Source organism: Xenopus laevis, chromosome 8L, assembly GCF_017654675.1.
Source record: "Xenopus laevis strain J_2021 chromosome 8L, Xenopus_laevis_v10.1, whole genome shotgun sequence".
Taxonomy (NCBI): Eukaryota; Metazoa; Chordata; class Amphibia; order Anura; family Pipidae; genus Xenopus; species Xenopus laevis.
The window spans coordinates 89,723,622-89,737,048 of NC_054385.1; the positions used below are offsets into that span (position 1 = coordinate 89,723,622).

General features: G+C 38.9%; 1 protein-coding gene across 4 annotated transcripts; it reads right to left on the minus strand.

The window, feature by feature from the left end:
- Positions 1–2,106: 2,106 nt before the first annotated feature.
- On the minus strand, positions 2,107–13,318 carry xrcc3.L (X-ray repair complementing defective repair in Chinese hamster cells 3 L homeolog). 4 transcript variants are annotated; one of them, NM_001086418.2, is given in 8 exon segments: positions 2,107–2,772; positions 5,164–5,213; positions 7,641–7,853; positions 8,704–8,858; positions 9,466–9,678; positions 10,593–10,730; positions 12,829–12,905; positions 12,982–13,039. In NM_001086418.2, coding segments are annotated over 7 exon segments (1,053 nt in total). In that variant the 5' UTR covers positions 12,884–12,905; positions 12,982–13,039; the 3' UTR covers positions 2,107–2,543.
- Between the last annotated feature and the right edge of the window lie 109 nt (positions 13,319–13,427).

Below are 13,427 nucleotides of genomic sequence, written 5' to 3' on the forward strand. Positions count from 1 at the left end.
GTATTTTAATGCATTGTATGTATCTTGATCTTCGCTTTCTCAACAATGCCACTTTCCCTCCTATTTAATATAAACATATCTAGTTGTGTCTCTGTGTGCTAGATCTAGTAAAGGCCATGGTAGAATGAACCTATGCTGCAAACACTGCATGTAAATAAACACATAGAACATAGCAAGCTGGCATGGCATTGTCCGAGTCTTCACTGAAGCACAATAAAATAATGCAGGAAATGAACCCAAATATGCAAATAGGGCAAATAAGAATAAATGCATCAAATTTAGCTCACTTTGCAGGTTGATCTGTATGTAACCACTAAGAAATATCGGATCAGGAGGGATTATGTTGGTTTAATGATACTAGACTTGTTATACATTTTCTGTACCACGGACTTCATAAAGAGTCACGTAAATATTTGCACCTTCACAGAAACCGTTAAGTCTTTTTCCTTTAAAGGAGAACTAAAGCTTAAACTTAAAGCTTAAAAAAGTAAGCTACAAATGTTGTACATGATGTTTTGTGCTTCTGTACCAGCCCAAGGCAACCACAGTCCTTAAGCAGTAAAGATCTGTGTCTCCAAAGATGCCCCAGTAGCTCCCCATCTTCTTTTCTGCTGATTCACTGCACATGCTCTTTGCTGCTGTCACTTACTGAACTTAGGGACCCACTCACAATATACAGTACACATAGAATGGAAATGTCACAGTATAAGGCTGATTAGTAATTAACACAGATAATTACTACCGTATATACTCGAGTATAAGCCGTCCCGAGTATAAGCCGAGGTACCTAATTTTACCTCCAAAAACTGGGAAAGCTTATTGACTCGAGTATAAGCCTAGGGTGAGAAATGCAGCAGCTTCTGGTTTTCAAAATCAAAAAATTGAGGGTTTCTGCTCCCATTGGAGGTGCTTGTTTTTGGATGCCGGTGACCATTCTTGGACGCCGGCGACTATTCTTAGGCGCCGGTGACCGTTTTTGCACTTGACCCGAGTATAAGCCGAGGTAGAGTTTTTCAGCATATTTTGGTATATGACTTGGGGCAGCTGGGAAATTGACAATATGTCTAGCCCGTGTCAGATTTCAAAATTGAATATAAAAAAAAAATCTGTTTGCTATTTTGAGAAATGGATTTCAGTGCAGAATTCTGCTGGAGCAGCACTAATAACTGATGCATTTTGAAAAATAAAATTTTTCCCATGACAGTATCCCTTTAAGACTCGTGAATACACATATAAATGGTACACTGTTTGCCTTAGCAGAAGTACACTGAATGTGCTCCAAAGCAGACAACTGCTCTCCTAATAATGATTAGGAAATAATCACCATATTAAAATTGTTGTAGAGAGAGTAAGCCACTGGTTTTGCTTGGTGGAGATGAGCAATAGGGCAGCTTTTGCTCAGAAATATGAAGACAAAATTAGGCAACGGCCAATGGATTATGTCTGCTTATAAAGATGTTCTATTTTTGAATTTATTTCTAATCCTCTGGAACAGCAATGCATATTATGTTTTGCAGAGAAATAGGAAGCCTTTGCTGCTTTGATATGTTGGCCTGTTACCTTATTCTTGTAAATGAACATTAACAAATGCAAAATAAAGAACAAATTAGTCATGAACTGAATGTGTGGCATCGTTGCATTGGTAATTAGGATATACAGCACACTTTATTGCTTTCCTTTTACAAAGTTCATTTAAAGTGACAAAGTGCAGGTTCACTAGACTTCTGGGCCTGTTCTGTCAAAGAGCTTTTATAAATGGACTTGAACCAATTTAGCCCTGAGATCACAGTATCTCCTACATGGCCAACTTCTTACATTGAAACAAGTTGTTCAGTTGTCTTTTGCTAGCCACTTAGGGCTTGTTAACCCATCAAATTGTAGTCGGACTTAAAATCCAGTGAGCCAATGCCTTGCCTGTTTCTGTGGGAAGTAATGAAGTTACTGCAGTTTGACATGTAATCAAATCTGTGTGATGTCAAATCTGATAAGATTGTACTGCAGGATGACTCGCTGGATTGCACAGGAGCCATTCTAGCATGACATTTTAAAAATGTATCACTGTATCATTATTACTGTATCAGTTCAGAAATCATTAGTACAGTGCACTCACACAAATGGAACAAGGCCACTTTATTTGCATTCACCTGTGTCATCACTGATACAAAGCCTTATGGCTCAGCAATGCTCCGTCATTTGTGGCTACTACCAGAGCACGTATGAATGGATTGGCAAATCTTTCCTTATAAAGGATGCAAATATTTCTTACCAGGCCCACAAGTCATTTGATATGTTGCTGCAAATTTAGCTGACTGAGTTCTGGGGAAATCATTTCTATTTCATAAGTCTGCCCAGCAAGTTTACAAAACAAATGTCTCTTCTTGCATAATTTGTGGACCGGAAAGAAACTGTAGATTATAAAACAAAAAAAGAGAACTTGCTAATAGGGAGGACTAGACTAGCTGTTTTTGGAAAGTGCTTCTTGATTGTAAGTTTCCTCTTGTTGGTGTGAATTGCAGCAACAAAAAACATTTTCTAGGCAAATATCAGTTTTGGACGTGGTCATCCAATCCTTTCACACCTTCCAGGTCTACTGTGTAGTAACAAGAAGACTGAGCAATGTGTGGCGCAAAAACTACCTCCATAGTCCGTAAGATCCCTCCTGAGGCGAGTTCTGTAGGTGCTGTGTGTTGAGTCCGTGCCACCATCACTCTCATTAACAGCTGGTTAGACCATGAAATGCCCAGTGCTGGAACTACTTTTTTATCCTGCAAACTACACCAAATATACAATTTCAGAATGATCCCAATCATGGTCTACAGCAGATACAGTATATACACCTAGTGCTGACATAAAGCATCTGGTGAACTGTATATTTAAGAAGACAGAGTGTAAAGAAAACCACAATGGGGAACATGTTTAAAACTAAAATATTTCCTTTAAAAAATCTGACTAAAAATGACTCCGCTTACACAGGAAAAGTTGTCAGCTGTTAAAGTGTTCCTATATATTGTCCTGCCTTTCCCTTAATACAAAACACTCAGTATAGCCTCACCCTGCAGATTTAGAAATTGGAGTACATACAGTGGTGTGAAAAACTATTTGCCCCCTTCCTGATTTCTTATTCTTTTGCATGTTTGTCACACAAAATGTTTCTGATCATCAAACACATTTAACTATTAGTCAAAGATAACACAAGTAAACACAAAATGCAGTTTTTAAATGAGGGTTTTTATTATTTAGGGAGAAAAGAAATCCAAACCTGTGTGAAAAAGTAATTGCCCCCTGAACCTAATAACTGGTTGGGCCACCCTTAGCAGCAATAACTGCAATCAAGCGTTTGCGATAACTTGCAACGAGTCTTTTACAGCGCTCTGGAGGAATTTTGGCCCACTCATCTTTGCAGAATTGTTGTAATTCAGCTTTATTTGAGGGTTTCTAGCATGAACCGCCTTTTTAAGGTCATGCCACAACATCTCAATAGGATTCAGGTCAGGACTTTGACTAGGCCACTCCAAAGTCTTCATTTTGTTTTTCTTCAGCCATTCAGAGGTGGATTTGCTGGTGTGTTTTGGGTCATTGTCCTGCTGCAGCACCCAAGATCGCTTCAGCTTGAGTTGACGAACAGATGGCCGGACATTCTCCTTCAGGATTTTTTGGTAGACAGTAGAATTCATGGTTCCATCTATCACAGCAAGTCTTCCAGGTCCTGAAGCAGCAAAACAACCCCAGACCATCACACTACCACCACCATATTTTACTGTTGGTATGATGTTCTTTTTCTGAAATGCTGTGTTACTTTTACGCCAGATGTAACGGGACGCGCACCTTCCAAAAAGTTCAACTTTTGTCTCGTCGGTCTACAAGGTATTTTCCCAAAAGTCTTGGCAATCATTGAGATGTTTTTTAGCAAAATTGAGACGAGCCTTAATGTTCTTTTTGCTTAAAAAAGGTTTGCGCCTTGGAAATCTGCCATGCAGGCCGTTTTTGCCCAGTCTCTTTCTTATGGTGGAGTCGTGAACACTGACCTTAATTGAGGCAAGTGAGGCCTGCAGTTCTTTAGATGTTGTCCTGGGGTCTTTTGTGGCCTCTCGGATGAGTTGTCTCTGCGCTCTTGGGGTAATTTTGGTCGGCCGGCCACTCCTGGGAAGGTTCACCACTGTTCCATGTTTTTGCCATTTGTGGATAATGGCTCTCACTGTGGTTCGCTGGAGTCCCAAAGCTTTAGAAATGGCTTTATAACCTTTGAAATTGAACTCAGGTGTGATAAACCACAGTTAAGTTATTTTTTAACAAGGGGGGCAATCACTTTTTCACACAGGCCCATGTAGATTTGGAGTTTTTTTTTCTCCCTTAATAACGTAAACCTTCATTTAAAAACTGCATTTTGTGTTCAATTATGTTATCTTTGACTAATAGTTAACGGTTTTTGATGAGCAGAAACATTTAAGTGTGACAAAAATGCAAAAGAATAAGAAATCAGGAAGGGGGCAAATAGTTTTTCACACCACTGTATTCCTTCAGCTTATAAAGTACCCGTGTGCACACCTCACATTAAGGTTCCCATATGAGCAAATGAATCAGAATGGCTTAAGTTGATCCTGCCTATTTGATTGGTGTAACAACCCCTGTTGGGCCTGAACGACATGCTACCTAGCGATGTGCAGCTGCAATAAGCCAATGTGCTCGGGTCATTTAAGCATTCATTAAAAAAATCAATTCTTTAAACCAAAAAACCCCATTAGGAGTCCCATTTGAGAGGTTGGTCTATATGACTCCAGTGCAATTGCAGGTGCATACAGGTTGTACTGACTCTGATCTTAGTAGCAACCCTGCCTAACCAGGCAGTATCTCTCAGGTGATTGGCCACATACTTTCTCCTAATCTTCCATTCACCTTCTGTTGTGTTGTAATGTTCTAACACTGCCCATTCAATGCCACTTACAGGCCAAAGTGTGCACTATAAAATTGGGGCCATGACCATATGCACAGGGGCTAAAATACTTCATATCAGGGACAACACCCAACATTGCTAGTATATTTACCCTACTGTATCATACAGTTCAGTGGGACAATGGCCCTTTAATGGAAGAGAGTACATTGTGATTAGAATGCCATAGATAGGTGCTGAAATTCACAGTGTTGTTGAGAAAATCCTTAACTTACCCCAAGTCGTCATCCTGTTCAGAATTCATCTCTCTAACTCTGTCGGTGACCTAAACAGAATGTTTCATGTTATTGCTGTTTTACTTGTTATGCTCAGGTATATTGCAGCTAACAACACTGCTGGGAATACACATAGGAGTCCGCTGGGATGCAGACGTCTCCATGGCACTTATGTTGCTGAGCTGTAATGTGGGGGGATTAAATAACCCCATAAATCGCAGGTTGGTGCTGGATTATGTTAAGAAGAAAGGTGTAGACATAGCATTACTCCAAGAGAGTAGTAAAATATTAGCCCTCAAAAAACCCTGGGTAGGCTGGCATTATCATGCTACATATAAGCACATACTCCTCCAGCTCCTTGCAATCTAAAGAGAATCTGAACAAAGAGGCAGATTTGTCCTTATACACACCAGCATATACTCCTTTATGCAAACCATAAAATAATCCCTAAAGGTGGTGGCACTACAATAAATCTTCACTACTGCAGGTGACTAATATCCCGAAATGCCTTCCCACCAGCAAGAATGTGAATCGCCGGCAGGATGGCATAAGTGCCGCTTTGGTTTTCCAAAGGCCCCTCACACGGAAACTTCGGGCGACTTCAGAAAACGAAGAGACACGTATGCCATCCTGCCAGTGATTCACATTATTGCCTATGGGAAAGCTTTTACAGGAGATTAGTTGCTTGCAGAAGCAGATATTTATCGCCGGTGATTAAAGAAACAGTAGCATTAAAAAATAAGTTTTTAAAATAATAAAAATGTAATGCAGTGTTGCCCTGCACTGGTAAAACTGCTGTGTTTGCTTCAGAAACACTACTATTGTTTTTATAAATAAGCTGCTGTGTAGCAATGGGGGCAGCCATTCAAATGAGAAAAGGCTCAAGTTACACAGCAGATAAGCTCTGTAGAACATAATGGTGTTATCTGTTATCCACTATTTAACATGTGCCATATAGCCTTTTATCAATTTCTGTCATTGCTACACAGCAGCTTGTTTATATGAACTATAGTAGTGTTTCTGAAGCAAACTGATCCATTTTACTATTACAGAGCAACACTGCATTATGTTTTTATTATTTTAAAACACTTTTATGTTTTAATGTTACTGTTCCTTTGATCTCCTGGTTTGCCGTTGCCCTTACTGTGTCTGCAAGAAATACTGCAGGAGAACCTATTTCAGTTTGAAGCTTGGAGACAGTCTATTGGCAGAACAAGAGTAACACTGGAGAGGCTCAATGACAAGTGAATGTCTTAAAATGGGCTTGTCAAAGCTCTGATCTTTATTTTTCTTAAGATATGTTTTTGGTAAAATTGGTCCAATGGCTTATTACGTTTGCAGATTACCGTGTATAAACTGTATTAGAACTTCCATAGTTTGTGCCCAATATGCCGGTGCACAACAACAGTACATTATATTTGAACTGCATACAAAAGCCTTTCATTTTTTTGTTGATATTGTCTCTTTAAGTCCCCTTATCATTGGTAGGCGAACACTAACGTCATGGAAAGTGCCTAAAACCACAACTATAGATCACTGCTCATGTTTTTAATTAGATCCGTCTCTTAGCTTATTATTATCTCAGTGACCTTGACAACCAGGCAGCATTCTGAAAAAAATGATAGTTCATGTAGACTTAACAGTCTGCATCATTCCAAAACATAATTGGACCAACTGCCCCCTTAACTACACCCGCGTTAATAAAGGTGCCACTGGGAACCTTTCGTTTAAAGAGGTGGTTCACCTTTAAGTTAGCTTTTAGTATGTTATTGAACGGCTAATTCTATGTAACTTTTCACCAATTGGTATTTGTTTTTTTCTTTTTACAGATTTTGAATTACCAGCTTTTAAATGGGGGTCACTGACCCCATCTAAAAAACAAATGCTCTGCATGGCTACAAATGTTATTGCTACTTTTTATTACTCATCTTTCTATTCAGCCCCTCTCATATCCATATTCCAGTCTCTTATTCTTATCAATGCATAATTGCTAGGATTATTTGGACCCTAGCAACCAGATTGCTGAACTATCAAACTGGAGAGCTGCTGAATAAAATGCTAAATAACTCAAAAACCACAAATAAAAAAACTGAAGACAAATTGAAAATTGTCTCAGATTATTATCACTCTCTGCATAGTACTCAAAGTTCATTTAAAGGTGAACCACTTCTTTAAAGGGGTGGTTCACCTTCAAGTTAACTTTTAGTATGTTATAGAATGACCAATTCTAAGCAACGTTTCAAATGGTCTTCATTTTTTTTATAGTTTTGGATAGTTTTATCGTTTTTATAGTTTTGAATTATTTGCCTTCTGGGGTTAAATATATTATACGGTTTTGCATCTGAAATGTGTCATGTTTCCCGTGATCTATATGCCAACATCTCTTTCAGTTTTCACAGCTCTGCTGGGGTCTAGCTGTCCTTATAAATTGCTAATATGTGAAAGGGTTAATAACATGGAGAGAAGAGAAACAATACCTGATTAATGCACAAGACAGGCGTGATGAATCTGTTGCTTATATTGTGAAGTTTAGCACCAAGTGTTTGAAGATGTTTCGCTTTCACAGCAGCATCCTTGGCAGCAAATTCACAACGAAATAAAGCAGCAATGGAATCAATGACAACTAGGCGGATCGAGCCCCGGAGGAGGAGAACCGGTACTTTTTTTTTTATGCATTCTGTAAGTGTGTCCTATAAAACAAATGGATGAGCCAGAACATTGAGTGAGCATACCTCATATCAATACACCAATCATCATTTATATGATGGGCGCTATGAAGTAGTGAGTGGTTTAATCTCTGTTTCACTTGCAGGAGATCTTTAAGTGGACATGGCATAATCTTCAAAGTCTATTTGCTACACTTACATACAAGTCATCCTGAAAAGGAAGTGCAATGGATGCAAATGTTGGAACAGTTCATTAAAGGTACTTGTATCCAAAAGTACCTTTAATGAATTGTGCCAACATTTACATCCATTGTAGCATGACACTTGTGGCTGCATTTCCAACTTTGTGCGACTTTGGAAAACTAATGGATACCAACATTTGCGGAGTGCCATCCCGTCTGCGATTTACATTTCAGCCGGCGGGAAGGCAGTGGAGGTAGTTCAAGGAGATTAGTCGTCCCTAAGAAGAGGAGATTTGTCGCCAGGCGAATAATCTCCCTGAATCTTCCTGTGTGCCCTGACCCTTATGTGTGCATAAAATCACTGGTGTTTTTATAGGAAAAAGGAAAGCGGAGGCTGCAACTACAAATACCGAACTGGCAACAGGTGGCCCAGAGAATAATTGTAGTCCTATAAATGTTAATCCCTATAGCACAGTGAGTGAAGGGGGGAGGCAGGACATGTCAGGTGCCCAGAACAACAGGAAAGGGGCGGGGATTATGTGGATCGTAATCAAGGTGGATAAAGAGTGGCATATGGAGCCCCACTGTTCCATTAAGCAGCCTGGTAGTGAAGTGCTTTATGCTTTCTCCATTTTATGCTATTTATTACATTAGTCAAATTAGATAATTTTAGATGTGCAGGGATCACTTACAACATCAGCTGTGTGCTCAACAAAAATAGAATCTCCAAACCGGATGTTCTTAATGACATCAGATGGCACATCGGATCTTAGTTTGTGCTGTGACTTGATCAGTTGCTGTAAACGCTTACTTGGAAAGGCATCCTCAGTGCAGATGTACACTGCTCCTACACAAGGCAGAACAAAGCACTGTCATTCCCTTAACTTCCCCAGAACAAATACATATATGTATACATATCTAAAGTGCTAGTGCTACTTGTATATGATGATAATTCTTACAATACATTAATAGTACAGACATGGGGGCAAATATTGATACACATAAAAAAAGAATGTATACAGTTAGAATGTTCAACTTCCACATGTTAAAAAACAGAGGCGGAAGGAGGTCCCTGACCCCATAGAGCAGGAGTGCCCATACTTTACTAAAGTGAGGTCTACTTTTAGTAATGTTGTCCCATCATGATCTACATCCATAAAAACATTGTATTACTTAAATACTGATTTATGCGAAAATGTATATTGCAATATTTAAAAAAAACTATTTCTAATGTAACCTTAACATAATAAATATCTGAATGAAAAGCATGAAATGGGAGGGTGATTTAGTTGTTTGTTTAAAGTGTCATGAGATCTACTGATTCCCAGGTGAAGGACTACTGGTAGATACCGATCTACCTTTTCGGCACCCCTGCCATAGAGTTTACAATCTAGAAAGCTTGTAAACAAAGTAAAATCCTAGTAAAGTAAAACTCAAAGTCAAATTTCACTTACCTGATGCAAGACCACCGTATTCCACAGGATACTGAACAGAAAGGCAAAGCTGAAGTCCTATCTGTGTCTTCCCAGCAGAACTTTCCCCAGCAATTTCTGTAATCCCCACCAGAGGAATGCCACCTCTTAAAAAGTTATCCAGAACTTTACATCCAAGGCTAAGCTTTTGGTGCTGAGATGGAAATTTGGCCTTTTCACTATACATCTGCAGGGCTGGCAGAGGGTTAAGATAAAAAAAAAAACAACATGTTTTAAAGGTGGTCTGAACTCTGCATATATACTACACCTCTCTAAAAATATAAATATTTTTTTTTTTTTTAGAGAACTTGAGGTATATATATAACTAACTTTAGATCTTAAGATCACTATAATCTTGGGTTTATGCTTGTCCATGAAGTCATCCAAGCCACTTAAACCAAGAACTGACCCCTGCAGTACTCCACAAGGACAATAATGATCCAATTAGAAAATGTTACACGTACCACTATCCTTCAGCCAGTTCTCTATCCAAATACAAATATTACATTCCTGATTTATATGCCTTCATTTAATTAGTAACCTTTTGTGTGGTAATGTATGAAAATATTTTTAAAATATAATGATCAAAACTTCCAGGTACAGGAACAAAAAACACTGAGCCAGGTTTACACAGTTCAGTGTTCGGTGTCCTTGGAGAACTGAGGAAGACTTTTTCCTAGCTATATTGCTTTAAGAATACAACCCTGATGTTTCTGGACTACTGCCCACCAATTTATTTTAACCCTATACTGGTCAAATATAATTAACCTATTAGCAAATAATCTGGGATTCCCCAAAATTGTAAACGCTACTGTCAGTGTTCTGGAAAAAAACTAAGTATGTGTGGTTGAGCCACAGTATTTAGATCCCATTTAGACACAAGGAATTATACACAGCAATCTGCAACCTCAGCAACTGTTTCACAAGGCATTGCTAATAAGGATATATTATCCAAGGATTTGCAGTATAGTGACATTCCTAAGCTTGCAGCAGCTAGACTCAGTGGATGCACTGCAAGGCCAATAGCTGGCATCATAATAAATCATAAAATGTCTTTAATAGAATATGATAAATGATAGAAATTAGACAAAAAGTTAACTAAAAGGTACCTGTGACACCCATGTTTTTCCTCAAAACAGCAGAGACCGCTTTCTGTAAATGACGGACATCAGCAACGGAGAGATTTGCCAGTTTCTGCAGTTCGGGCACAGAAAGCGTTAAAATGCTTCCGGCAGATTTGATGTTAGCTGGAAAAGAATGCAGAAAGTCAGTGGAAGATCTTTTAATACTAGCTGATCTATTTAAAACAAGTTGAATGGCAGTTTATTTTTTTAATTATAATTTTGTGTATTTTGTGTTCCTTAATGACATTTTTGTAAGTGTTTTGTACACATTCTGAACTTAGAGAGAGAGAGAGAGAGAGAGAGAGAGAGAGAGAAAATAAAGTTTGCCCTACCCAGGCTGATAAAAGAAGCAAACTTATTGGCACGTGTATGTTGCTTTTGGGATGACCTGCCCAACTGAAACCTGACCAAAATAGTTAACTACCAGACAGGTTTAAAAATTCCATTAGGTAAGGTTTGGCTCACCATGTTGATCAGTCATCATCTGACATCTATGTAAGGCCACAGGATGATGCAATTGTTAGCGCTGGGCCAATTTGATCCAGATAGTGGGTGGCTAAATCAGGCAGAAATCTGAATGTGTATGGCCAGTTTAAGAGAAATGATACCCCCATATGAGTAACAGCAAATATGTATGGTCACTAGGAGTGACAAAAAGTGAATAACTATAATGTAAGTTTTACTTCACCAGTTACAGGAAAAACTCAGTATGCTGAAGATCAATGAAATCCTACATGTAAACATATAGGTGTCCATCAGTTACTCAACTACATCCCCAACATTCCTAGCATCCCCTGACTATATGGTGATTTATATGGTGAACAGTTTGTGGATATGGATTCAAATGTCTGCTGGTTGTATTTATGGCTGGGGTAGAGAATAAAGGTATTTTGGGGGAAATTTGGAGGTGGTGGGTTAGGTAGCAGGACAGTGTGGGAGATGTTTTAAGGGTTTGGAAGTGGAACACTGATTGGATATTGATAAACAAATAAGAAGGTCTTGGGAGCATGATGGGAAGTTTGGCACTAGGAAAGTGTTTGGGTTATATGGAACAGAAAAAGCAGTGGCTGGACAGGTGTTGGCCAGAGTGGGTTGCAAGAGGAGACTGATGCTAGATGGAAACTAGTCCCCCCTCATGAATAATGTGTGATTGGTATGGAGCGAGTGCAGAGGAATAGAACCTCCACAACAACATTAAACTTGTACTTTTGAACTATGTCTGCTAGTGCATTTAAAAAGCTGGGGCCATGACACACATAGGGGCGTGATCTAATAGGAGGTGTGACCTTTGCTACAGTTATAGTGACCCATCAGATATTTGCTTTCACACAGCATATCAGAAAATATCACCTGTTGATTGGTTGCTAGAACGGCACACTTTGAACCTTTCACCCGTCGTAACTTTTTCCTAGAGCTTAAAGTAGTGACATAAGCCCAGGAATTGAATTCGAAGTCTCTGTTACAAGAATAAAAATGCTAATATATTTGTGAGGGTTCAACATGTCTGCATGTCTCCATTTCGTAATACTGTATCCATTTTGTGTAGAGTTCACAACAAGGACACATATCCCATAGTAGTTGTTTATTCCAAACTTGTGTTTTGCAAGTTTGCAAGTTTTCATCTACTCTGTTCAGTTGTCTAATTAACATCCTTGATGTGTACCACAGGATATAGGAGATATGTTACTCATCGTACTCCTAGGTTTTGGATCATTGTGACCAGCAGATCTTCACTTCCACTAAGGGTATATAAACTGTATGCGGAAACAATAGATTGAACAAGCTTGAACTGCCATCCAGTGTGCTGTGTCTTTCTTGTTCCTGAGCTTGTATTACCTAGCTGGAGCGCTCCCTGTCAGGATTACATTCATACACTCAGTGATCTGCCTAACAATATTTGCATTAAAAACAATTTCCTGCAATGGTTGCCCTGATCTATAGTGTGGTGTATGATAGTTACTACTAGCAAACATAGATAGATATATATATATATATATATATATATATATATATATATATATATATATATAGTGTGTGTGTGTAAAGGCTAAGCAGTGCAAATGTAGGGCCATGATGTATAGCAGACATTATTAAAACAAATACATTATTACAAAAGCAGGTAGAAAGGCGTGAGTGGATATGTTTTTGTAATAAAGGATCACTGTCAAGAATGCCTGTTGGTTGGAGAGCTGACAATAAAGAGAGGCTTTTATAAGCTCACCTTTCCTAACTGCTGCTCTGATCCGAGGGCTCAATTCCACTTCATCCCACTCCATGACTAGTTCAGGCTCATCTTTACTGGAACAAAACTGTGAATTTTAATCAATCATCAAGTCAAATGGCCAAATAGTCACGGTAAAAACAATAAACCTACCAATGCATAGGAACATGGAACTCCTGTGTCAATTATATTAGTCTTTATACTGAGAGATAATAGGTAATTACTATACACTATGAATACCATGCGTCAGACCCATTTCTAAGGTATTTCTTAAACCTATAAGCGCAGGGATATATATAAATATTCAGCAGCCAGAACTACTTATTGATCATTTATTTCCTGCTAACACAGCCCTTACTTTAGTCTTGTCTGGTACGGAAGAGTGCGCGGAAATACTGAGTGTCATAAAAGTCACCAATCAAAACACAGATACGTTTAAGCAGCAGCCAACAGCAAACTGTTTCCGCCAAACCCGCAATCTGATTGGCTAATGAAATTGTCAACAAGCAGCCCGTGGCCTGAGCTAAGATGGGCATTGGCCCGCTGATATATATAGTGTTGTCGGAAGCGTAAAAGATGGGCACCAATCGTCGTTCGTC

Coding starts and splice junctions, on each gene's coding strand:
- xrcc3.L (XM_018228609.2), bottom strand. CDS start 13,071: ATGGTATTCATAGTGTATAGTAATTACCTATTATCTCTCAGTATAAAG. Junction 9,679..10,592: donor GAAAAACATGGGTGTCACAG/GTACCTTTTAGT, acceptor ACCCTCTGCCAG/CCCTGCAGATGTATAGTGAA. Junction 8,859..9,465: donor ATACGGTGGTCTTGCATCAG/GTAAGTGAAATT, acceptor TGCCTTGTGTAG/GAGCAGTGTACATCTGCACT.